At 47.5% G+C, this 24,038-nt stretch overlaps 1 protein-coding gene and 1 long non-coding RNA gene across 3 annotated transcripts in view; both read left to right on the forward strand.

The window, feature by feature from the left end:
* LOC129651720 (tumor necrosis factor receptor superfamily member 10C-like) overlaps positions 1-16,354 on the forward strand; it is a 30,386-nt gene extending 14,032 nt beyond the window's left edge. The window contains exons 1-6 of one of the 2 annotated variants that reach the window (XM_055580321.1): positions 7,791-8,058; positions 12,260-12,359; positions 12,984-13,097; positions 14,109-14,220; positions 15,033-15,271; positions 15,719-16,354. In XM_055580321.1, coding sequence (XP_055436296.1) covers positions 7,876-8,058; positions 12,260-12,359; positions 12,984-13,097; positions 14,109-14,220; positions 15,033-15,271; positions 15,719-15,909 — 939 coding nt within the window. In that variant the 5' untranslated portion in view covers positions 7,791-7,875 and the 3' untranslated portion in view covers positions 15,910-16,354. Of the gene's footprint in view, positions 1-7,790; positions 8,059-12,259; positions 12,360-12,983; positions 13,098-14,108; positions 14,221-15,032; positions 15,272-15,718 lie in introns of those variants that run through there. The other variant, XM_055580322.1, reaches the window with a different exon arrangement.
* Positions 16,355-17,034: 680 nt separating this feature from the next.
* Positions 17,035-19,991, forward strand: LOC129651721 (uncharacterized). Its single transcript, XR_008714287.1, has 2 exons — positions 17,035-17,631; positions 19,536-19,991. It is a non-coding gene; the product is annotated as an uncharacterized LOC129651721 (long non-coding RNA).
* The last annotated feature ends 4,047 nt before the right edge of the window (positions 19,992-24,038 follow it).

The raw sequence follows: 24,038 nt of genomic DNA on the forward strand, positions 1-24,038 counted from the left end.
CCTGAAACCTAAAGCAGGCAGCACAGAGCGGGTGCTCCTATGGTTGTTGAATGATTGAATAAAGGCTGCATGTATTCCACTGTGTGGTGGTTATAATATTTAGTAATAATCCTCCTAAAACTAAACATTTCTGATTTTTTTCAAAATTATTACATTGAATATATTTGAAAATAAAACCATATATGTTTTCTGATGACGTTAGTAGGTGACTTTCTAGAAGAGTAGAATCTGAGTCAACCCACGAAGCATATTTTGTATTTGTAAATATACAAGTGTATTTTTACTGTAACCCAGCTACACACACACTTGGGCACAGGTGCATCCAGCTTTGGTTCCTAGAATTCAGTAGCTTTGATCTGATGCTGTGGGTCTTTCTTTGTTTTATTTTCTTAACTGTGAAAAAAAATTTCATATGATCCATTTATTTATTTATATTTTTGGCTGCGGTAGGTCTTCATTGCCGCACGCGGGCTTGTTCTAGTTGCAGTGAGCAGGGGCTGCTCTTCAGTGCAGTGCCCAGGTTTCTCATTGCAGTGGCTTCTCTTATTAGGGAGCATGGGCACCGGGCACGCAGCCTCAGTAGTTCCAGCACTTGGGCTCATTAGTTGCAGTTCGAGGGCTCTAGAGCTCTGGCTCAGTAGTTGTGGTGCATGGGCTTAGTCGTTCCACAGCATATGAGATCTTCCTGCACCGGAGATCGAGCCTGTGTCCCCTGCATTGGCAGGCAGATTCTTATCCATTGTGCTCCCAGGGAAGTCCTAAATTAAGTTTTAAGAAAAGAATGAGGTTGGATCCTAGTTTCATGTAGAAATTCTTATCATTGTGGATGCAGCCTCCTGTTTTGAGATGGTTTCAAAAAATCAAAATTGGTACTTAATTTTATCTTTTCACCTTCCCTGGAGACTATCGCATGCTTTCATTTCCTTATTTAGACTACTGATAACGGTGCAAAGCATCTCCACACTTGTTGAATAACTATTACTTCCGTTTTCCTAAGTGCCCTCATATATAGTCCTCATTTGAGTCACATATATCCTGGGATGGAGTGCCTGTCCTGATGGGGTGGGTGGGAAAGGACTACTGGGGCAGAAGAGACTGTGTGGGGTGCTGGGAGTGTTCTGTGTCTTGACTGGGTGATGGCTACTCAGCTGCATACAGTTATCAAAGCTGGAGCAGATACTTAAGGAGTGCGGATTACTGCAGGGAATGGTCTGTAAAAATAGAAACTATGAAAAGGAATCAACACAAAATTGTAGGGCTGAAAAGTCAAATAGCTGAAGTGAAAAATCCACACTACATGTGTTTAACTGTGCAATTGACCGGTAGAAGAAAGGAAAAGAACACAGGACAGATAGCCTCTGCATGTGCATTTCCTAAAGAAAGCACCGAGTCCCTGGTTTATCTCTTCTCCTAGAAAGGGAAACAATTGGAGATCCCTTTGAAGAGTTTGTTGATATTATCAAACAATACAAGAAATAGCTAATTATCCACTAGCTAGAAGAGACTCATGTATTCATGAATCCATGACCTAAATACATAACTTTATATAAAAAGAAGCATGTGTGTACTTTCCTCCCCCTCCTTGCAGTCTCCTCTGGAGAAGCTGTGAGTGGCACAGGGGCAGGGGTGTATGTTCTTGCTGGGTGATTCACTCCTTCCTTCCCCTCTTTATGCCTGCATGGGTGTGTCTCCTGCTCTGACTCAAGATTTCCAGGCACCAGGTTTCTTGGAGGCTGGAATTCAGCCTCTCCTCCGTCCATCTCCTCCCTGCCCTTCCCCTGGGAAAGGGGCCCCAGCCGGGCCTGACTCCCCACAGCCTGCCCCAGTGGTGTCTCTGGGTTGCACCTGGGCCTGCTAGGCTCCTGGAGGTGCAGACTGGCTGTGACAGCTGTCAGGAAGGTATCTTGCTTGCTGGGGTCCTTCTGTGGCCCCTCACTTGTGAGCCTCCTGCCACTCCGGGGCCACCTTCTCTTTCTGTCCCCACTGGCCTTTCTGTATCCTTCTCAGTAGGCCTGGTGACTCAGCCCTGCAACCTCACAGAGACCCGTTTTTTTTTTTTTTTTTTTTTTTCCCTCTCATGGACCTTAGGGCCTAGCTGTTCTCCCTTTTGAGTTGCTGGGAGGCTCCACAGTCAGGTTTCTGTCCCCTTCCCAAAGCCAAGGTGCTGAGTACAGAGCTGTATCCACTCCCAGGGGCTGCCCTTCTGCCCCTGCCCATTGGCCCCTCTGCCTCACCCTGAAGCCATGGGAGCACAACCTGCTGTTTTAATCCCCCACAGTCCTCCAGTGCCATCTGTCCTCTGCTCCACAGTCTGCTCCTGCTCATTTATCCCCGCTTTCCTCCAAACCAGCACCAGATGTCCTGTGACAGCTCACAGTAGGAAACTCCCATCCTCCAGCTCTGTACCTTTTTTCCTGACATTTCACTTTTTCCCCAATCTCCCCACCCCAACATGGACACTACATCTCCTGTGGGGCTGTCTCTGACAGGAAGATAACCGTGAGAAGAGAAGTGCATTCCCAAGATGGCATGTATCTGTTGTTATGTTGGAGCCCTTCAACCACCCTTTCTCCCAAAAACCTCAATCACCAGCATCCTGAGAGCCAAGAACTTGTGAATATATTTGAAAATAGATTATATTAGATTCTTGATCATCTTCTTACTAGAACATGAGGCTTCCTAGAAGAAATAGAATATCTGGGTTAACCTAGAGTGGTATTTTTTTCTACACACACACACACACACACAAATACCCACGCACTGTTTTGGTTCTTACCAACAGTTTGTTCATTTCGGTCTGGAGATTGGGGGAGCTATGATGTCAGGGTTGCTCACAATTGATTCCATGTACTTGTTCTGCCCCATGATGGAGAAAAGTCAGGCCCAGGACTGGAGTTGAGAAGTCAGAGGGTTTTATGTTTGGGCCGGGACAGGGGCAGGTCTGTACAGAGCTCTTCAGAATTCTGCAGGTGAATGAGGGCAGACCCTGGCAGAGTGTTCACACCTTCAGAGGGAGCATGAGATCCTCAGAGGGGGAATGTCATCACCGTAGGGAGGGAAGACCCCGTGGAAGGGAAGTGGTCCAGACAAAGCTCACCCCCATCCTGTATGCCCTGGTCTGTAACGGAAAGCAGGGACCTGCATTTCCTGGCTTCCCTGGTGGCTTAGATGGTAAAAAATCTGTCTGCAATGCAGGAGACCTGGGTTCAATGCCTGCGTCAGGAAGATCCCCTGGAGGAGGGAAAGGCAACCCACTCCAGGATTCTTGACTGGGAAATCCCATAGACAGAGGAGCCTTGCAGGCTATAGTCCATAGGGTCGCAAAGAGTTGAGCAAGATTGCAACTAACACTAACGGTTATAGAAAATAAACATACCATTATGGCAACACTCAGATAATACATAAAGGTTCCTATGAGCAATCTCTCTCCAGCACTGTCCTGTTTGGCTCTTGACTGCAGCTAAGGACAGGGAAAAATCGCCCATGAAAAGATGCCCCAAAAAGGTGATGGGGTGACACATGACGTCACCCATACCATTCTCAACTTCCCCAGGAGAAAGAGTAATGGCGGTTACAATGACTTCTCCCTCCAAAGCGCATGCATTCTGGTGTCTTCTTGTGTCCTTCCTCAAAAGGGGAGGATCCCACATGTGACTGGGCTTTTGAAAGCATAACTCCTTCACAAGAGAGCTCTGAGAGAAGCCTAGTGGTATTTGAATCTTGTTTGACATTTTTTGATTGTAACAAAAGGGCAATAAGAAGTACCCTTTGCTGATCTAGAGGTGTCTTCCTTATCTGGAAGTGCTCTGAGTGGCATAATTCACAGGAAATCTGAAAACTTTTCCCCTAAGATCAGGAAAAAGACAAGGATGCCCCACTGACAACTTTTATCCACATAGTACTGCAAGTCCTAGCCAGAGGAATTAGGCAAGGAAAAGAGGCATCCAAATAGGAAACCAAGAAGTAAAACTGTCACTATTCTCAGATACATGATATTATCTATAGAAAACCCTCAAGACTCCATCAAAAACTCTTAGAATAAATGAATTCAATAAAGCTACAGGATACAAAATCAGCATGAAAAAACCTATTGTATTTCTTTATGTTAATAATAAACCAGCAGAAAGAGAAATTAAGGAAATAATGTCATTTACAGTTGCATCAAAAAGAATAAAATTTCTAGGAATAGATTTAACCAAGGAGGTGAAAGATATGCATATTGAAAAGAGGACATTGAAGAAGACACATCTGTGACAACATGGATGGGCCTTGAGGGCATTATGCTAAGTGAAATAAACAGGACAGAGAAAGCAACTACAATATAATCTCTATTATATGTGAAATCTTAAAGAAAAATCAAGCTCAGAGATACAGGGAACAAATTGATAGCTGCCAGAAGTAGGAGGCAGCAGGGTGGGGTGGGAGAAATGGGTGAAGAGGATCAAAAGGCAAAAAGAAAAGGAAAAAGGACTGGATGTAAACTGAGAGTTAACCGACTCAAGAGAGTGCATGACTGCAGGCTTTAGCACAGGGACAGGGGAGGGTTTTGGGGGGCTGGTTAAAATGTCTCTTGCTTCCTCTTGGTTCTCAGTGTCATGGTAGGTGATGAGGCTGGGGGTTCACAGGACCTCCACCCGCCCGAGTCATCAGTTGCATCCAATCTGCCTTGGGTTCTCTCTGGCAGCTCCCCTCCCCAGGACCAGCTTAGACTCCCCTCTCCCCTAGTTGGACTGTTACCAAAAGACCTGCCTCAGGCCTCAGGGGTCAGGGGACAAAGTGTACATTTTTTTTTTTTTAATTTTTAAATTAAAAACAAAACACGGGGATTCCCCGGTGTCCAGTGGTTAGGACTCTGTGCTTCCACTGCAGGGGCACAAGTTTGCTCCCTGTTCATGGAGCTAAGTTCCCACATGCCATAAGGCAGCCAAAAAATAAAATGAAACAAACAAAAATCTTTCTCCGACTTCCCTGGTGGTCCAGGGGTTAAGAGTCTGCTTGGCAAAGCAGGGACAGGGATTCGATCCCTGCTCCGAGAAGATTCCATATGCTTTGAGGCAACTAAGCTTCTGCACCACAACTTCTGAAGCCTGCGCTCTAGAGCCTGTACTCCACAACAAGAGAAGCCTCGGCAATAAGAAGCCTGCCCACCAGGACCGGAGAGTAGCCCCTGCTCTCCTCAACTAGAGAACAGCCAGTGCGCAGCAATGAAGACCTGGCACAGCCAGAAATAAATTAATTAATTAAAAAAATTTTTCCAAACAAAACCCCAAACTTTCCTCAAGTCACACAGGGATTTATTGACTCTGGATGATCAGAACTCAGAGCTCTTAGTGGACATGTTGGTATTCTGGTCCACAATTAAAAAAAAGAAAAAAACAATCCAATACAGGGTCTGGCGGGGGCACTGCTGTGACAAACAACACATACAAAAGCTCTTCCCCACCCTGGGCCCCCACCAGGCTTCTGAGGGGGTCAACTTCGAGAACACCTCCCAGGGCTGCCCAGCAGCCCAAGACAGATACCCTTGTTTCCAGTCTGCGACATTCTGACAGGAAGCAGGCCTGTGGTGCTTCCTGTCCAGAAAGCAAAGGCAGAGAGGGATTTAACTCCTTTTGGAACCAGGCTCACCTGTGAGTAGATTATTCCTTTCAGTGGAAGAGGTTTTCATAATAAGGGTTCCTTTCTCTTTTATGTTGCATGACTAAATCTGAAAGGTGCTGTAACAGACTTTGACGGAACCTTTTTTTAAAAAGCAAACTATTTGTACTTGCCTTGCTGTCGTAAGTACTCACACCCTCGTAGGATAGAGAGCCCAGCACCAGTGAAGTATGGGGGACAGACTTGGGCTCGGGAACAGCAGTATGGAGTCCATGGGAAGAGCTCATACATATCAGAGACCCTCTGGGAGGTGAGAGGAAGAGTAGAAGAAGATACTGGGAACCCTGAGGAGTGAATGCTACCTTTTTAGGTACCATCAAAGGCAGTATGCTACCTTTTTAAAAATAGATTTTATTTAAATGCCAGTATGTATTGATTTGTCTGCCTTGGGTCTTTGTTTCAGCAGGGGGGATCTTCCTTCCATCCTGTGGGTTTCTTTCCTTGTAGTGCATGCACTCTCTAGTTGTGGAGGGCAGGACTCAGTAGTTGGGGGTGTGCCAGCTCAGTAGCTTGAGGCATGTGGGATTTTCGGGGAAGGCGATGGCACCCCGCTCCAGTACTCTTGCCTAGAAAATCCCATGGACGGAGGAGCCTGGTAGGCTGCAGTCCATGGGGTCGCAAAGAGTTGGACACGACTGAGCGACTTCACTTTCAGTTTTCACTTTCATGCACTGGAGAAGGAAATGGCAACCCACTCCAGTGTTCTTGCCTGGAGAATCCAAGGGACGGGGGAGCCTAGTGGGCTGCCATCTATGGGGTCGCACAGAGTTGGACACGACTGAAGCGACTTAGCAGCATCAGGGGTCAAACTGGAGATCCCTGCATTGGAAGGCAGATTATTAACCACTGAAGCACCAGGGAAATCCTGATTTGGTAACTTGTTGATCCTGGCAAACTAGGGAGATGGGACAGTCCAGGGTGACCTGGACCCTTCCCTGAGCCTGATGATAGGAAGTGCTGCATTGCCTCAATGTGAATGGTGAGCCCAGTTTGTGAAATCAGAGACATTCAGAGTTGTTAACATAAAATAGGACTTGGTGGATGTATTCATCTGCAAATAAAGTGTTTCAACTACATAGTCACAGCCAGGCCACCTTCTTTCTCCTGGATGCCACTTATATTGGGGCGGGGAGTTATTCACCAGACTCCAAAATGTTCTGTTGGGTAGAACTTCAGGTTTATAAAATAAAAGTGACAAAAGTAAACTTATAAACCGTGTTAATGATACTTCAGATCTTTGAAAAGTAGAGTTCACAACAGGAAAATATGGTGTGTATCCTTTGCCTTTGGGGGCTTCCCTGGTGACTCAGTGGTAAAGAATCCACCTGCCAACGCAGGAGACTTGAGTTCCATCCTTGGGTCGGGAAGATCCCCTGGAGAAGTGAATGGCAACCCACTCCAGTATTCTTACATGGGAAATCCCATGGACAGAGGAGCCTGGCGGGCCACAGTCCATGGGCTCGCAAAAGAGTTGGCCATGACTTAGCAACTAAACAACAATTCTTTGCCTTTAAATAAATATTTACTTATAATTCTGTAGTAAAGTGATTATTAACACTATTTATATGAGATAGGCCCAGGGCAAAAAGGTTCACCAGGTCTGTCTCATTTCCTAAGTACTTAAATCTCAGAAAGTGCAAGTGAGTCTGGCAACCTACTCATTTTTCTAACAATTCAAGATTTCTTAGTTGACCCATCACTCCCCTACAGTACAGTACAGGGCACCTCTTGGATCTCCTTCTTGGCTGTCCATGTTCTCTGGCCTCCTTGGGGCCCTGGTCAATGAAGGGCGGGGCGGGGAGGAGCAGAAGCTGGGAGTGGGCAGAAGGCAGTAGTTAGAAGACAGGTGGTTCATTCCTTTTTTCAACCCGTGGGGCATTAGGACCTGGCTGGAACGCAGATTCTGAGTCTCTCCGGCACGTGGGAGGTGCCCTGCCCCCGCCTCCCAAAGGCACGGACCTGCCTGGCGCTGAATGAAAAACCGGGTCACATGCTGTTCGCTGGCGGAAATGCCCCTTTTGGTAAAGCCCGGGCTCCTCTCCTGAGCCACGCGTGATTGGTTGGAAGCAAGCACTGGCTCATTCGCTACCGCGGGTGACGCGATCCCAGGGCGGGGTGGTATAAAAGTAGAGGCACGCTCAGATTAAACAGCAGAGCTCCCCTCCGCGCAGCTCGCAGGGGTAATCTCGCGCCCCACGAAACACACTTTCATTTCTGATGGCTCTGGAGGCTGTCACCCCGCGGCAACCTGGACAGCGAACGCTCCCCGACCGCACCGTGCAGCGGGGACAGAGGGCAGCGGCCGCCTCGAGCTCCCGGGCAGGGTGCACCCAGGGCCCCAGGCCTCGACTCCGGGGCCCCTGGGCTCTCATCTTCACCGTCTTGGGTGTCTTGCTGTTGGTGAGTTCCCGCCGCGAGTCCTGGCTCCAAAAGGCGCTCTTGGTGGCCCGGAAAAGGCCCGGGCGCGCCTGGCTGGGCAAATCCTGGCAGGACCCGCCCGGCCAAGTCCAATACGCGGAGTGTTGGTGGGGGGCGCTAGAGTACGGATCCCTGGCGTCTACTTGCTGCCTGGAAGATCTGGCTCCTTGGAGAACCTGACCTCTGGATTGGCTCCAGGCCCAGCGAGCATCAGATCGCCATTTCTTTCCTTTCCCTTCCCTTTTCCCTCTGCCGACCCTCCTCACTCTTTTCTCTCTCTTTTGCTATTTTGCACTGCATGTATCTTCTAAAACCTGTCCTTTGTAAATCATTAAGTGTAGGCTCCATCTTCCCCCCTCCACTTGCCTTAAGCACCCTTAACATTTCCTTTTCTCTGAAAGGAGAACAACTTCAAAATTGCTTCCAGCTCCTTACACTTTATGAATAGAAACCACCAATCAACTCAGCTTGGGTCAGATTCTCACCACTTTCTTTCAGAGGGGAGTTGGAGGCTCTGGGTGTGGTTCAGCGCTGCTGCTGCTGCTGCTGCTAAGTCGCTTCACTCCTGTCCAACTCTGTGCGACCCCATAGACGGCAGCCCACCAGGCTTTCCCGTCCCTGAGTGTGCATTTTTAAGAAACTCACCATGGGGAAAAATGTGCACACTTGGCACCGCTTTCTTGCTTTGTTTGAGGCTCTTTTCAAAGCTGCTTAGAGGGTCAAAGGAAAAAAAAAATTAAGGGTCTAACAAAGTTACAGAAATCGTGAAAATATGCATCTTTCATTGAACAAATTAGTACCAAAAATCTGGAAAGAAATAGCATTTTGTATTCACAAGAAGTCTAGAATTCGTTTTTAAAGTATCGGTTTGTAATAGGTAGGACTCATGTTGAACACTACTTGATGAATGGGTCTGGGTGCCATGTCAAGTATCCAGTGTAGCCATGTGCATTGTCTGTTGGGTAACTCCTTAGAAGTGGAATTGCTGGGTCAGTGGATTAGATGATTTTACACTTTTGCCTAGATAATGACAAACTGTTCTCCCAAAGAAGACTGGACCATTTTAAGTCACACCAGGAATCCACAACGGTGCCCTATTTCCCTGCACCCTTGCACACTGAGCTCAAACAGTAAAGGATCTGCCTGTGATGCAGGAGACCAGGGTTCGATCCCTGGGTTGGGAAGTTCCTATGGAGAAGGGAATGGCAATCCACTCCAGTACTCTTGCCTGGAGAATTCCACAGACAGAGAAGCCTGGCAGGCTACAGTCCATGGGATTGCAAAGAGTCGGAGACACTGAGCGACTAACGCACGCACGCACTTGCACACTGAACTTTAACACTTTCCCAGTCTAAGAAGTAAAGATGGGGCACCATAGTGTCATAGTTTTGATTCTTCCATTCCAGTAGAGTGTTTCAAGGATCCATGAGATTGCTGAGACTGGGAGTGGATAACCAGGAGACCCCAGGTTAGGACATAGGGGAGGGCACAAAAATTCAGACAATAAAAGAGCTAACAAAAATCTTTACACAAATTCTTTCGGACAACAGGAGTTCTTCACTAGTTCTTCTAAGGCCAACATAACCCTAATACCTAAACCTAACAGAAACATTTGAAAAGAAGAAAAAATACTTTTAAATACCCTTCCTAAAAACAGAGGCAAAATTCCTTTACAAAGCAAATAGTTAACTAAATTCTAGATCTTTAAAAACTATGGCAGAAACCATCACATAAAGTAACTATCCTCTAATTAAAAATTTAAAACACACACACACAAACCAGTGTAAAGGAGAAAAGCTGTATGAACAGCTTAACAGATGCAGAAAAAGAATTTGAACTGACACTTAACCCCCTGTAATGAAAAGGGGAAAGTGTTAGTTGCTCAATCGTGTCCCAACAATTTGCAACCCCATGGACTGTAGCCTGCCAGGCTCATCTGTCCATGGAATTCTCTAGGCAAGAATACTGGAGAGGATTGCCATTCCCTTCTCCAGGGCATCTTCCTGACGCAGGGATTGAACCTGGGTCTCCTGCATTGCAGGCAGATTCTTTACTGTCAGAAAAAAGTCTCATTTTATCAGGGTAGAAAGGACCTTCCTCCATATGATGAAGGCCACTCCCTCTTGGAGTCACATTAGAGACTAGAATAACTGAGGAAGGGGCATGAGGGAATGTGTTGAAGCAAGCTAATTTCCATGATCTAGATAGAGGGTTTGGATTTCCCAAGTGTATGCATTAAAAAAAAAAAAAAAGAAAACTCTTTGAATGGTACCCTTAAGATTGTGCATGTCTTTCTTTGGAAATCTTAACATTGAAGTAAACTGTAAAGAAATATTGAGCTCGAGTTACTGACATAATGTCGATATATTAAGAGTTGCAGATATGAATTTCATCATAAAAATAAGACACTTAGAATGGCCAGAGGGGGATGGATAGAGAAAGAAATATGTGATACACCTAAGTTACAGAACTTAGGTGCTGAGCATGTAAGAGTTTAGTGAATGAATCTTAGAACTTTGTTGGATGTTTGAAACTGTTCGTAACAAAACAATGAGGGAGAGAGTCTGTGAGAGGAGAACCAGGGAAGAAAGGAAGGCATAGGATTGTGAGGGCCGGGAAAGGAGAGTCCACCAATTTGGGGTGACTCGGAGGAGGCCCAGACTGGGGAAGGGATGATTAGGGGACACATATGAGCTTAGCTGTCCCCAAATACTTAACAGGTGGCATTTTATCTTGTTTAGATCCAGGCAGTTGAACTGGGCTCAACATAAGCTGTTTCCACTTCAACTTTGTTTTTCTTTCTTTTTTTTCCTCTTCATGTCACTTTCTACTTTAAATCACTCCCAGATTAAGTTACAAAACTATACAAAACCCTTTGTTTCCTGTATCATCTGAAACATAGCTGCTGACATGACAGATCCCATGACTGGACACTTGAATATATATTTCCCACAAATGAGGACAGTCTTCCCCCAAATGACAATACAATCCTGAACATCAGAACACTATCATCAACACATTAATCCTGGTGGAAGCCTCAGGCTCCAGTGATTTCAGACTGGCCCCATTGTGTCATTTTTAGCACAGCTGCTAACTGCTGCTGCTAAGTCGCTTCAGTCGTGTCCGACTCTGTGCGACCCCATAGACGGCAGCCCATCAGGCTCCCCCGTCCCTAGGGTTCTCCAGGCAAGAACACTGGAATGGGTTGCCATTTCCTTCTCCAATGCATGAAAGCGAAAAGTGAAAGTGAAGTCGCTCAGTCGTGTCTGACTGTTAGCGACCCCATGGACTGCAGCCCACCAGGCTCCTCCATCCATGGGATTTTCCAGGCAGGAGTACTGGAGTGGGGTGCCATTGCCTTCTCTGTTTTAGCACAGAGACTTGGCTAAAAGCCCTGTATTGCTATTTCTTCTTTCTCCATGTGATTCTGGTATTTTGTGGAACACTGACAGCTTCCTTTTGGGGACCGCTTGTTGGATTAAAGCCACAAATCCATTACTCAGTATGTGATTCTATATCCTGATTATGAAAAATTGTATGCATGACAGAACCCTCATTTGTGAAAATGTGTGTGTGTGTGTGTGTGCACGCACATGTGAGAAAGAAAGAGAGAGCCTGAGAGTATTCACACATATGGTCAAATAGAAGTCAAGACACAAAATAATGGATGTTTTCTCTAATCAAGGGGATCTCTATGGTTTCTGTATTCTTATAAAAAAAATTTTCCTTGCCCATACTTTCTGGGCTTCCCAGGTGGTGCTAGTGGTAAAGAACCAGCCTGCCAACACAGGAGATGCTAGAGACTGAAGTTTGATCCCTGGGTCGGGAAGATCCCCTGGAGGAGGAAATGGCAGCTCACTCCAAAATTCCTGCTGGGAGAATCCCATGGACAGAGGAGCCTGATGGGCTACAGTCCATGGGGTTGCAAAGAGTTGGACGTATCTGAGCACATACTTTCTGGAATAAACATATTTTAAGAGGAAGGAATACAGGGGAAAATTAAATGTACGTTACTTGCTGGCACAAAAGGCCAAAGAACAAATATGAATGAGAGTTCAGAGCTGGGAAGAAAGGTCCCAGTTCTGTTTCATTTGCAGGTAGTGGTCAAGGAAATGGGGGGTGGATCCTAGAAGGGGTGAGAGTGTGGAAGCCACTCATGCCTGTCCCTGCTTTGTCTCCATAGGTCAAACCTGCTTCAGCCATGTCTGTAAGGAAGGATGAAATTCACCAGCAGTCATCAGCCCCACTGGAACGGAGCCCCCAGCAGAACTTATGTCCACCAGGTAGATTCTAAGACTGGTCTCCAACCCTTGTCTTCATGTCTGTGTATTTATTTTTGGCTGTGCTGAGGCTTTGTTGCTGCACGGGCTCTCTCTAGTTGTGGAGAGTGGGGCCTGCTCTCCAGTTGCGGTACTTGAGCTTCTCCCTGGGGGGCTTCTCCTGTTGCAGAGCACAGGCTCTCGGGTGCACGGGCTGCAGTAGTTGCAGCCTGTGTGCTCAGTGGTTGTGGCTCCCGAGCTGTAGAGTGCAGGCTCAGTATTTGTGACACGTGGGCTTAGCTGCTCTGCAGCAGGTGGGATCTTCCCAGACCAGGGATCGAGCCCATGTATTCTGCATAGGCAGGCAGATTCTTTACCACTGAGCCACCAGGGAAGCCCCTGACCTTTCTTTTTACTGTTTAATGTGCCAGCTATGAGTGTGACTTGGATGTGTGGCTTGTAATATATTTCTGTTGGCAGTGCTGGTCTAGGGTATGTGGTAGATGAAGAATCAAAAGATGAGAGCCCGGTTGAGGAGAGTTCCCCTTGTGGATTCCACAGATGGCCAAAAGAGGCCTCCGCAGCCACACGGCCAGCCTCAGGGAATCCTGCGGGGATTTTCTCACCAGCTTTTCCCTTCCTTCCCAGGATTCTATATGGAAGAAGCCATTGGAGGTTGTGCCCCATGCACCGATGGGATAGACTACACCAGTCATTCAAACACCCTCCCTTCTTGCTTACCTTGCACGACTTGCAAATCAGGTACAGAGCCTGTGGTCCCGCATGCCTGCAGTTAGAGTGCTGGGTGACGAGATGGGATTTAAATGGGACGAGGAGTCAGAGACCTGATTTCCAGCCCAGCTAAGTCTTCATCCTGTCTTAGGTCAGTAGAATAATGAAAACAGAAGTTATTTGCATAACGCATGCCAACTGGTAGGGAAGTCTTTCAGAACATCAGCTGGAAAGAGGAGAATAACGTGTCCCCTGGTGGAGGGGGCTGGATGGTAACAGTGCAGAAGGCCTGGGGGAGTGGGGCAGGGCTGGGTTTGAGCTGTGTGATGTGTCTGATCCTGGGCCAGGCTCCTGGGTGCGTCATGCCCTCTGCTCTGGGGTCTCAGCCTCTCTCAGCCTTCATGACCTGAGGTCCCTCTGCCTCTCCAGCAGGCATCACCCGTTGGGACATCACCCAAGGGTTCCTCTCCATCCACAGCGTCTCAGATTACACCTCACCCCAGTCCACTTCTTGCTCCTCATTTGTGATCTAAAACATTTTTCTTCCCAACCCTGATGCAATCTGTAATGATGCACAGTGCCTTTTGTATGCCTCTGTTGGTGACACGTGAAGAGTGGCTGTTCTATGGATGGTGTATGTGTGTTGCCACAGAAAATGACCCCAAAATTATTTAAGAAAAAAAAAAGATTAATTCATTTATTTTTGGCTGTTCTGGGTCTTTGTTGCGGAACAAGGGCTTTCTCTAGTTGTGGTGAGGGGGGCTGCTCCTTGTTGCTTCTCATCGTGGTGCACAGGCCCTAGAGCACAGGATCAGTAGTTGTGGCACACGGGCTTAGCTGCCCCGCAACATGTGGGGTCTTCCCAGACCAGGGATGGAACCTGTGTCCCCTGCTTTGACAGGCGGATTCTTAACCACTGGACCACCCAGCAAGCCCTCCGAATTACTTCTTGAACTGAGTGGATGGAGATCTGGGTGGTGAAGAAGGGTTGAGAGACATACGAGGGAAACACACCCTCAAAACCTTATCTTTGGTCTCTAGGAGAAGAAGAAAAAAATGGCTGCACCCCGACCAAGGACACTGAGTGTCAGTGCAAACCTGGCACTTTCCGTGGAGAAGATGCACCTGAATTCTGTCAAAAATGCAGCACCGGGTGAGACACAGGAGCCTAGGGGGGCTTCCAACCCACAGGAGACCCGAGTTTCCTTGTACCCATTTCTCTCTCCTGCTTCCGTGAAGCCCCTCCCACCTCCCAGAGCTCCCTTGTGCCTGTGGGGTCTCCTGAGCCTGCAGCAGTGCTCCCTACCACCACTGTTTGTCCTGCACGGCTTTCCCGGTGGCCCCTTCCCACGTCTCCTCGGGAGGGGCCTAGAAAGACCGAAGTGCTGACAGCAGACAGAAGTCATGAGGAGGCCACGTGTGTGTTCCTTCAAGGTTCCTATAAAACCGGAGCCAACTCGACAGGCCTCACACCCAGCCCCTGGTTCCCCAGTAGCACCTGAATCTTTCTTATTTGGGGACTCGGTGGCCAATAGTAATTCACTATCCTCTGATGCTCCAGTGTTGGCTGAGATTGGTAGGAAGAGTCAACAGGTGGATGAGAGGGCCTTATATTCCAATTTAACTGGAGGATGAGTCAAACTTGTGACTCTTGACCTGGATGAGGCCCCCCCCACCCCGCACAGAGCTTCCCGTGCAGCCCAGAGAAGCCAGACGGGCCTTGCAGAGGAAGCCCAGCTCCTGAAGGGCAGCTCTGAACACTCAGTAGGAGCCCGGGAGCTGCAGTACACAATCCTGGATCGTTCTCCCGCCCAGGGATGGGGAGTGAGGGGACCCTCCCCTGCAGACAGCAAGAGCCTGTCTCCCCTCCACTGTCTTGTCAGGGGACCCAGGACAGGAGGCTGCCCCCTCTTTCTCCTCATCCAGCCAGCTGTCCCTGATGGGTCCCCCTGTGTCTGTACCCAGGTGCCCTGATGGGAAGGTCATGGTCATGAAATGTACCCCCTGGAGCAACATCAAGTGTGTGGACCAAGAATCAAGTACCCTGACCCATGGGGAGGCCCCAGTTCCTGGAGAGCTAGCAACCATGAGCCAGAGACCAACCATCACTCCCTCTCCCTCATCAGGCCCTTCAAGGCTGGTGATTAAACTTGTATCTGTAATTGCCGCTGTCCTAATCGGATGTGTATGGTGCTACTTTACAGGTGAGGTTCTAGAAGGGAAGGAGGAGGTGCTGGCTCCCTCCTCCATCTCCCCAATCCTCCTGTTCCTCCTGGCTTGTCTCTGATCTTGTTCCCCAGGAAACCCCTCCTCCTCCCACCTCACCTGGTCCTACAAAACTGATCACATTGGGCCCCCAACTCAGCTGACGGTCCCCTCTTCCCCCTGGCTGAGTCTGGTGGGAGGAGGCAGGAGAAGAGGGTGGTTCAGTAGCACTGCACAGAGATTTTACATGGGTTTCATTTTACTTCATTTTCTCCCTTCTCTTCTCCTCCCTGAGGGTTCTCCAGATTCAGAATATCCCGCTTGCAGTCACAGGCCCGGGGTTGTTTGTTCAGTGTCTGAGCCCCCACCCTGCACCCTGTCCCTAGGAAGGGAGGTGTGGCAAGAGCGCCCTCCCCACCACTCAGTGGATGTCTCTTCTCTTCTAGGTCTCTTTAATGAGTGCTGGCACAAGGTGATCGGTTTCTCCAGCATCTGGTGGCCTCAGACCCTCAGTAACTGCATCACAACAAAGCCCAGGGTGGACACGGTCCCCGGTGTGTCCTATGCTGTTGTCCCTGAGTCTCTCAACTGGCCTGGGGGCTCTAGGCTGAATGTAGGAGGGAGACTGGCCTGCTGAGAGCTGTCCTAAGGCTGGTTGGCAGCGCTGGCCCTGTCCTTACTGTTTGAGACACCCTCACTCTGTAGCCCTGGGGTGTGGGGGGTGTCAGGCAGGGGTGCTCAGTTCCCCTTAGCATCACACCAGAGTCTGGGTGCCATCAGCAGAGCCCAGATGTGCTGAGTCTATGCCCACTTGGGCATAGCACAGGTGTAGGTGGGAAGGCAGAACCTACTGTGTCCCCTCAGAAGCTGTAGGGGTTTGTGGGTTTGTGACTCCTGGGTCAGTGCCTTGCTTTTTCGAGGCCCTTTTCTGGCACTTATGTCCCCCAGGAAGGTCTGGGGCTCTGGACCATGCACACAACAACAGGCTGACCAATGGAGATTGACTTTCCATTCTGGTCCCTTGGCAGAAAAAGAAGCTGCAGGAAACAACGCCCAGTCCCGAGATGCAGCAAGCAGACTGCCTGTTGGTGAGTGTGGGGCTCTGGCCCTTCTGCTTGCTTGGGACTGTGGTAGAGACAGGGAGAGGCAGTGGGTCAGGTCTCCTCTTCTCTGGGGAGGTGGTGATGGAGGGAGACCGCGGCATGGAGAGAAGGGAGCCCACCCCGTGCTCTGGAAAGAGACCAGGGCATGGAGGGGAAGGGAGTCCCAACCCCTGTTCTGGTCCACTGGCAGCTCTGATGCTACTTCTCATCTGTCTTGTCACCACATCCCTCGTCTAGAACAGGGCAGGCGAAGGGTAATCACTCCTCCCATGACTGACTCAGTGATGGAGTCAGAGCTACATAATAATTTTCTATGTGACTGTTACATACTTTTAAGCCATTCCTCATCATAGTGGGAATTTCACATTTATTTCAAAAGTATTGTTAAGTTGAATCTACTTGAAGTAAAATTTCTTTGTCAACATATAGAAGTATTTTCACTATGTGTATGTGTGTGTACATATATATATATGTATGAGGAGGGCATGGCAACCCACTCCAGTATTCTTGCCTGGAGAATCCCCATGGACAGAGGAGCCCAGCAGGCTACAGCCCATGGGGTCGCAAAGAGTCAGACATGACTGAGTGACTAAACATACGTATATTATATATGTATACATACACACACACACACACACACACACACACACATACAGAGACGTTTACAATTTGGGGTCATATCATTTCAATAGTTTTGAGGTTTTTGAGTTTTACCTTAATTTATAAATTAATCTAGGAGGAATTGAGATCTTTTAGCTATTCTATATTTTTCTTATGAAAAGAGTTAGCATTTTAAGTTAAGAGTTTTATAATACCTCAACTCCATGTGTGTTTTCCTTTGGTAAATTGCTCATTTCTTGTTGAGGCTGTATCTTTGTATTACAATGTTCTATAACCTTATGAGTTTATCCAACTCATAATTCATTATAGAATTTATTGTCATAATTTTTAACATTCACCATCCACACACTCACATTTACGTATTATTGTTGAACCATTAGAGTTTTATAAGAATACAATCGTATATAAAATAATGACTCTTCTGTCCGCTCCCTTCAAAGATCCTGCATTGGTTTTGTTTTGCTTACGGCTGCATCTGCCAGAATTTCAGAACAAGGTTTACTAGGCTCAGTTCTGTAACCTAGGACCCCCGGTTAAGACCAAGGCTGCTCTCCATTGTGTTTTACAGAAACCAGCAGCACCTGAAGGATCTCAGAGGAGAAGATGGCTGCTGGTTCCAACAGATGCCACTGAAAGTGAGTGTTTTTTTCCTGGGCAGGGGATCAGGAGTAGAGGGAGGAGGGACAGTGTCCTAATTTCTGTCTCCATAGCGGTTAGGGCAACTCAGAGAGGGGATGGCTTGTCCCTGAACCATCGGGACTCTAATTCCCTCCCTGCCCCCTCCTCTTTTTCCCACCCTGCACCCCTCTGTCCTCTAACAGTGGCCCCTAACACCTCCCTGTCCTTCCCTCCTCCACCATCCTCTCTCCTCCCTGGTTGCTCAGGGCCAGGTTGACCCACTCTGAGACATCTGATAGGTTGTGCTGTCCAGCAGGGCACCTCCTGGCCCAGGGAGGCTGTGGAGCCCCTGTCCATGCATGTAAGTCTCTTTAATCATGTCTGGCTCTTTGCAACCCCATGGACTGTAGCCTGTCAGGCTCCTTAGTCCATGGGATTCTCCAGGCAAGAATACTAGAGTGGGTTACCATGCCCTCCTCCAGGGATCATTCCAACCCAGGTATCGAACCCATATCTTACATCTCCTGCATTAGCAAGCAGGTTCTTTACCACTGGTGCCACCTGGGAAGCCCTGAGGAGCACCTGAACTGTGGCTAAATCTGATGAACTGTAGTATATAACTCGATACTGTAGTTCAAGGAGTTGGTAGAAAAAAGGACTGTAATTTGTCTCGTTAACAGTTTTTTTTTGTATATTGATTACATGTTGAGGGGCTTCCCTGGTGGCTCAGATGGTGAAGAATTCGCCTGTAATGCAAGAGAACAGGGTTCAGTCCCTGGGTCAGGAAGATCCCCTGGAGAAGGGAATGGCAACCCACTCCAGTATTCTTGCCTGGAGGATCTCATGGACAGAGGAGCCTGAGAGGCTACAGTCCATGAAGTCACAAAGAGTCAGACACACAACTGAGCAGCTAACACTACATATTGCAGTGAAAAAAATTCTTAACTTACTTTTAATTGGAGGATAATTGCTTCACAATGTTGTGCTTCTTTCTGCTGTACAGCAACCTGAACCAGCCATAGGTACACATATATCCCCTCCCTCTTGAGCCTCCTTCCAACGCCCCCATCCCACCTCCCTTAGGTTATCACAGAGCACCGGATTGAGCTCTCTGTGTTATAAAGCCACTTCCCATTAGCTATCTATATTACATATTGAAATGAAATTTTTTAGAATACTTTGAGTTAGTACCATATTTCATGAAAAGTAGTATTGTTATGTTTCATGTTTTCAGTGTAACTGTTAGAGAATATAAACTTGTGTCGGGTGCCCTCCTTATGTACTGTGGATGGTGGTGTGCACAGCATTTCACACACACAGCGTTGAATCTGCAGCACAGTCCATGAGGCAGGTGGTGTTTGCTCCATTTTAGGGTTAAATTCTTGCTCAGAGTCTGTCCCCATCCAGCTGTACCGCAGTGTCAGGCAGTGAGGCCGAGCGGGATGTGAGGCCGGAGACCTTCCTCCCTCCAGGCCTTTGCTTTGTCCCCAGTGCAGAGGTGGCAGCCAGGGGGCCTCACCCTCCTGAGAAAGGCAGGTGCCCCACCCTCCTGAGAAAGACAGGTGCCCTCCTCTGAGGTCTGTTGCCCCTCACTGTCCCACCCTCTGTCTCCTCTCACAGATGCCTTCTCCCTCTGTGACAGCAGTCTCCTCTTCCAGATGCGCCCTCATCCCCTGCTTGGGGCAGGACTCTCTGCTGACCTGGACTGTCCCCACCTGCTCTGGGTGCTGGCGAAGTCCAATGCCCAGTGCCTGTGTGGCTTGTTTGCTGCTGGGAAGCAGGTCAGGGGCGCAGAGCAGCAGGCTTACCAGCAGGGGGAGCTCCTCAGGTTCCCATCCTGAAGTCTAGGCCCGAATTGAGGGTCCTTGGCCTTTGTGGAAGCCTGTTCCAACTCTGTCTCTGTGACTTTCCCCCAACCTAGGCCTGAAGCTATTCTTCAGTGACTTTGCAGCTATCTTTTCCTTGTGATTTCTGTGATTCGCTCTTGATGCAGTTGGGCCTCACATGAAATGAGATCCTTGTGACCAGAGAATAGGCCTGGGTCTCTCCGGATGCCTTGTGTGAAATGCTGCCAGTCACCAAGAAGGGACAGGGGACCTCAGTCAACACCCTTATGGATGCCTTGGAAATGCTGGGGCAAAGGTTGACAAAAGAGACAATTCAAGAGCGCCTGCTGAACTCAGGAAAGTATTAACATGTTTATGAAGAAAGGGAGACAGGCTCTGCTGTGCCCTGACTGTTTGAGGATGTCAATCTTTCATTTCAGGACACACTCCTAATAGACTTCTAATTTTTATTTGTATTTGTTTGAAATTTGTCATTCATGTTAGTATGTATGCATTTAATGATGTAACTTATAATGAAGGTGTTAGTCACTGAGTCATGTCCAACTCTTTGTGACCCTATGGACTGTCGCCCACCAGGCTCTTCTGTCCATGGGGTTTCTCCAGGCAAGAGTACTGCAGTGGGTTGCCGTTTCCTTCTCCAGGGGATCTTCCCTACCCAGGGATGGAACCTAGGTCTCCTGCACTGCAGGCAGACTCCTTACCGACTGAGCCACCAGGGAGGCCCTGTAACTTGTAATATACATGATTAAAGTGCAAACATCTTGTATGTCTTGGTACTTTTATGTTTGTGCATATATTTATATGTGTAGAAAAACATTTTGCAAATATAATTTCTAGGTTTATGTGGGCTACCTGGTTGAGTACTGGCAATCCAAAGCAATTAGAAATACAAAAGGAGGGCATTCCCTAGCTGTTCAGTGGTTAGGACTCTGTGCTGAGAGCCCTGAGTTCAATCCCTGGTCAGAAAGTAAGATCCCACAAGCCATGAGGCCAAAAAAAAAAGTAAGATCCCACGAGCCATGAGGCAAAAACAAACAAACAAAAACCTACAAAACAACAACAACAATAAAGGAGAGCAAGCCCACTGCTGGGGGAATTTGACCACTTTGGGATTGCCTGGCGACTTCTTTAGGATCCAGGCTTTAAACATGTCAACTTTATAGTTGGGTGAATATTTGTATTTTTCCTAGGGAGATGTTAACAAGTGAGCAGAGAGGGAGGGGAAGTGGCACCCCCGTGCTGTGTCTGGTGACCGTGAACTGGGCTGTCATTCCCCGGGCTTCCTCCTGCTCATCTGGGAGGTTAGGGTGGGACGTGGGTTAGATATGAGTGTCAGATAGTTTCTGTGTCATGTCTGCTCTTATCAGTGACCTTCATTGCATCTGGGCTCAAGGAAGAGAGGACAGGGATCTGCCATAGTTTTTGGGAGGAAGAATGGACGGGCTCCTAGGTTATGTTCAGTGTTGGCTTGCTCCGCACTAGATGGGCCCCCCTTGATACTGGTGCTCTGAGCCCAGAATTGCCTTTTTGTGTTTGAATTGGCTGATTAAGGATCTCAGCCCCTCTGTAAGCTTTGATGTTCTGCAGAAAAGACACAGAAATGCTGATTCTTAAATACTGTGAGAACTGACCTAAAATGCCTGCTATATTAGGTTTTTTTTTTTTTTTAATTAAAAAATTTTTTTTTTTTTACCTTCTGCTAAACCCTTCTCTGTAGTATTCCAATCACTGCAGGATAATTTAATGGCAGAAGCAATTCTCAGGGAGGTTTTTGGTCTAGTCCATCTCAAGGCTTGTATGTTGTCTTCCCTAAGGTTGATGTGACTGGTGTGGTCAAAACTGAATTGCCTAAAATGTAGGTACAAATGGATACAGTGTGTGGAGTTCACTTGTGTTTTGAGAAGGGCTGACCCCCGTGGTCTTGGTGCTACATCCCTCTGGCCCTGATGTCCCTCCCTTTCCTGGAAGTCAGGTGTTTCCTGTCTTTGCTGTCCCTTCTGTGCAGGACACTCTGCCTTCATCCCCAGAAGGAGATAGAAATGAATTCTTGGGACTTCCCTGGTGGTTCAGTGGTTAAGACTCTGCACTCCCAATGCAAGGAGCCCGGGTTCGGTCTCTGGTTGGGGAACTGAGATCCCACATACCACAACTAAGCATGTGCTCCACAACTGAGCCCATGTGCTGTAGAGCCTGCACATCACAGCTAGAGGAGCCTGTGTGCTGCAGTGAAGAGTCTGCACAGCTAAAATAAATAAGATACAATAAAATTTGAAACTGTCACCTATATGTTACAAAAAACATGTGCATTTGTAAAACAGTTTAAGAAAATACATAGTCAAGTGTCAGGTCACTTGTCCCTTTCTCAGAAGACTTCCTTGAGTGCCCATCTAGAGTATCAGCCTTGTCAGTATTTGTCATGTGTATTCATTTGTACCCGTTTATTGTGTGTTTTACTAATGAGAACCTTCAAGAAACGTGAAACTTGACTCCTTTGTTGCTTCCCGGTGGGTGCTTAGTCGCTCAGTCGTGTCTGACTCTTTGCGACCCCGTGAACTAAGCCTGCCAGACCCCTCTGTCCATGCGATTCTCCAGGCAAGAATACTGGAGTGAGTTGCCATTTCCTACTCCAGGGGATCTTCCCGATCCAGGGATCGAACCCGCGTGTCCTGTGTCTCCGGCACTGCAGGCGAGTTCTTTGTCTGCTGAGCCATCCGGGAAGCATTACTGCTTTATGCCAGTGCAAATGTGACAATTTAAAGTTTTACTTGAAGACTGGATGCCTGTTCAGGTTTCTCCTCAGTAATGAATTTGTGACCAATTTTAATATGTTATGTCCACGTGTACACCCGTGGTGGATTCATGTTGATGTATGGCAAAACCAATACAATATTGTAAAGTCATTAGCCTCTAATTAAAATAAATAAATTTAAATTAAAAAATAAAAAAACAACCATAATACTATATCTCATCTAAAAATTGGATAATTAAAATTCATTAAATATAAAAAAATCAATAAACATGCAATGTCATATACAAATAATTTTATGTAAATGTGCAATTTTATGATTTTGAACCAAATTGAATATTCAGTGTTATATACAAATTTTGCAATTTTCTATAAACATGCAATTTAAAGAATTTGTGGCCAAATTAAATATGCAATGTTATATACAAATTTTATAATTTTATATAAATAAGCAATTGGATGAATTTGTGACCAAATTACATGGCAGTTACATAAACATTTTGCAATTTTATATAAATATGCAATTTTATGACTGTGACTAAATTAAATATGTGATGTTATATACAAATATTATAATTTTATATATAGTTTTATACATTTTGACAAATGTGGAATGTTATAAAAAGTATAAAAACTATCAAACTGTTATGAAATATACAATTTTATGAATTTGTGACCAAATTAAAGATGTAATTTTATATAAAAAGAGGCATGTGTGTGTTTTTTCCCCATCCTCTGGTTCTCTGGAGCAGTTCTGAGTGAAGGGTACAGGGGTGTGTTCTTGCTGTGTGACCCACTCCTTCCTTCTCCCTTTATGCCTCAGGCTCATCTTGCATGGGTGTGTCTCCTGCTCTGACTCAAGATTTCCAGATGCCAGATTCCTGGGGGACCTGAATACAGCCCCTCGTCTGTCACCTCCTCCCCGCTCTTCCCCTGGGAGAGAGGCCCCAGCCTGGTCAGGCTCCTGCACAGCCTCCCCACTGTGGTGTCTCTGAGTCCTGTCTGGGCCTGCTGGGCTCCCTGGAGGTGCAGACTGGCTCTGACAGAGCTGTTGGGAAGGGCTGGTGGGGCCCTGCTTGCTGGGGTTCTTCAGTGGCCCCTCACTTGTGAGCCTCCTGCCACTCTGGGGCCACCTTCCCCTTCTGTCCCTGCTGTCCTTTCTGCATCCTCATCACAGTGGGTCTGGTGGCTCAGCCCTGCAACCTCATGGAGACACAACTCCCTTCCCCTGGACCTTAGGGTAGGATCCCCCACCCACCTAGATTTCCTGGGGGAGCCCCGTGGTCCCAGCCCTGTCCCCTTTCCCAGAGCAAAGGTGCTCGTGCAGAGCTGCACACCCCCTGACTGCCCCCACTCCTGCCTGTGAACATATTACATCAGGAGTGGGAAGAAAAATATTTTAGATCACAAATCAGGAGGAAGAAGTGAATTTATAATTACTTGAAAATAAATTCTTGAGAAGCAGTGTTGCCTGTGTGAGACCCCTATATCAGATCACCTAAGTTGTCCTTGAATGGAGAAGACTGACTGGGCCTCCATTTGTTTTTGTGTCTGTTAACACTTTATGAGAAGCTGAGGGATGGTGGGGGGTGGGGGGCGGGGTGAGGGTGTTAGGGGCAATATTATATAATCAACAGACTTGAGCTTCCCTGGTGGCTAACATGATAAAGAGTCTGCCTGCAATACAGGAGCCACAGGTCCAATCCCGGGGTCTGGAAGATCTCCTGGAGAAGGCAATGGCAACCCACTCCAGTATTCTTGGCTGGAGAATCCCATGGACAGAAGAGCCTGGCAAGTCCCAGTCCATGGGGTCACAAGAAGTCGGACATGA

Source organism: Bubalus kerabau, chromosome 4, assembly GCF_029407905.1.
Source record: "Bubalus kerabau isolate K-KA32 ecotype Philippines breed swamp buffalo chromosome 4, PCC_UOA_SB_1v2, whole genome shotgun sequence".
NCBI classification, from domain to species: Eukaryota; Metazoa; Chordata; class Mammalia; order Artiodactyla; family Bovidae; genus Bubalus; species Bubalus kerabau.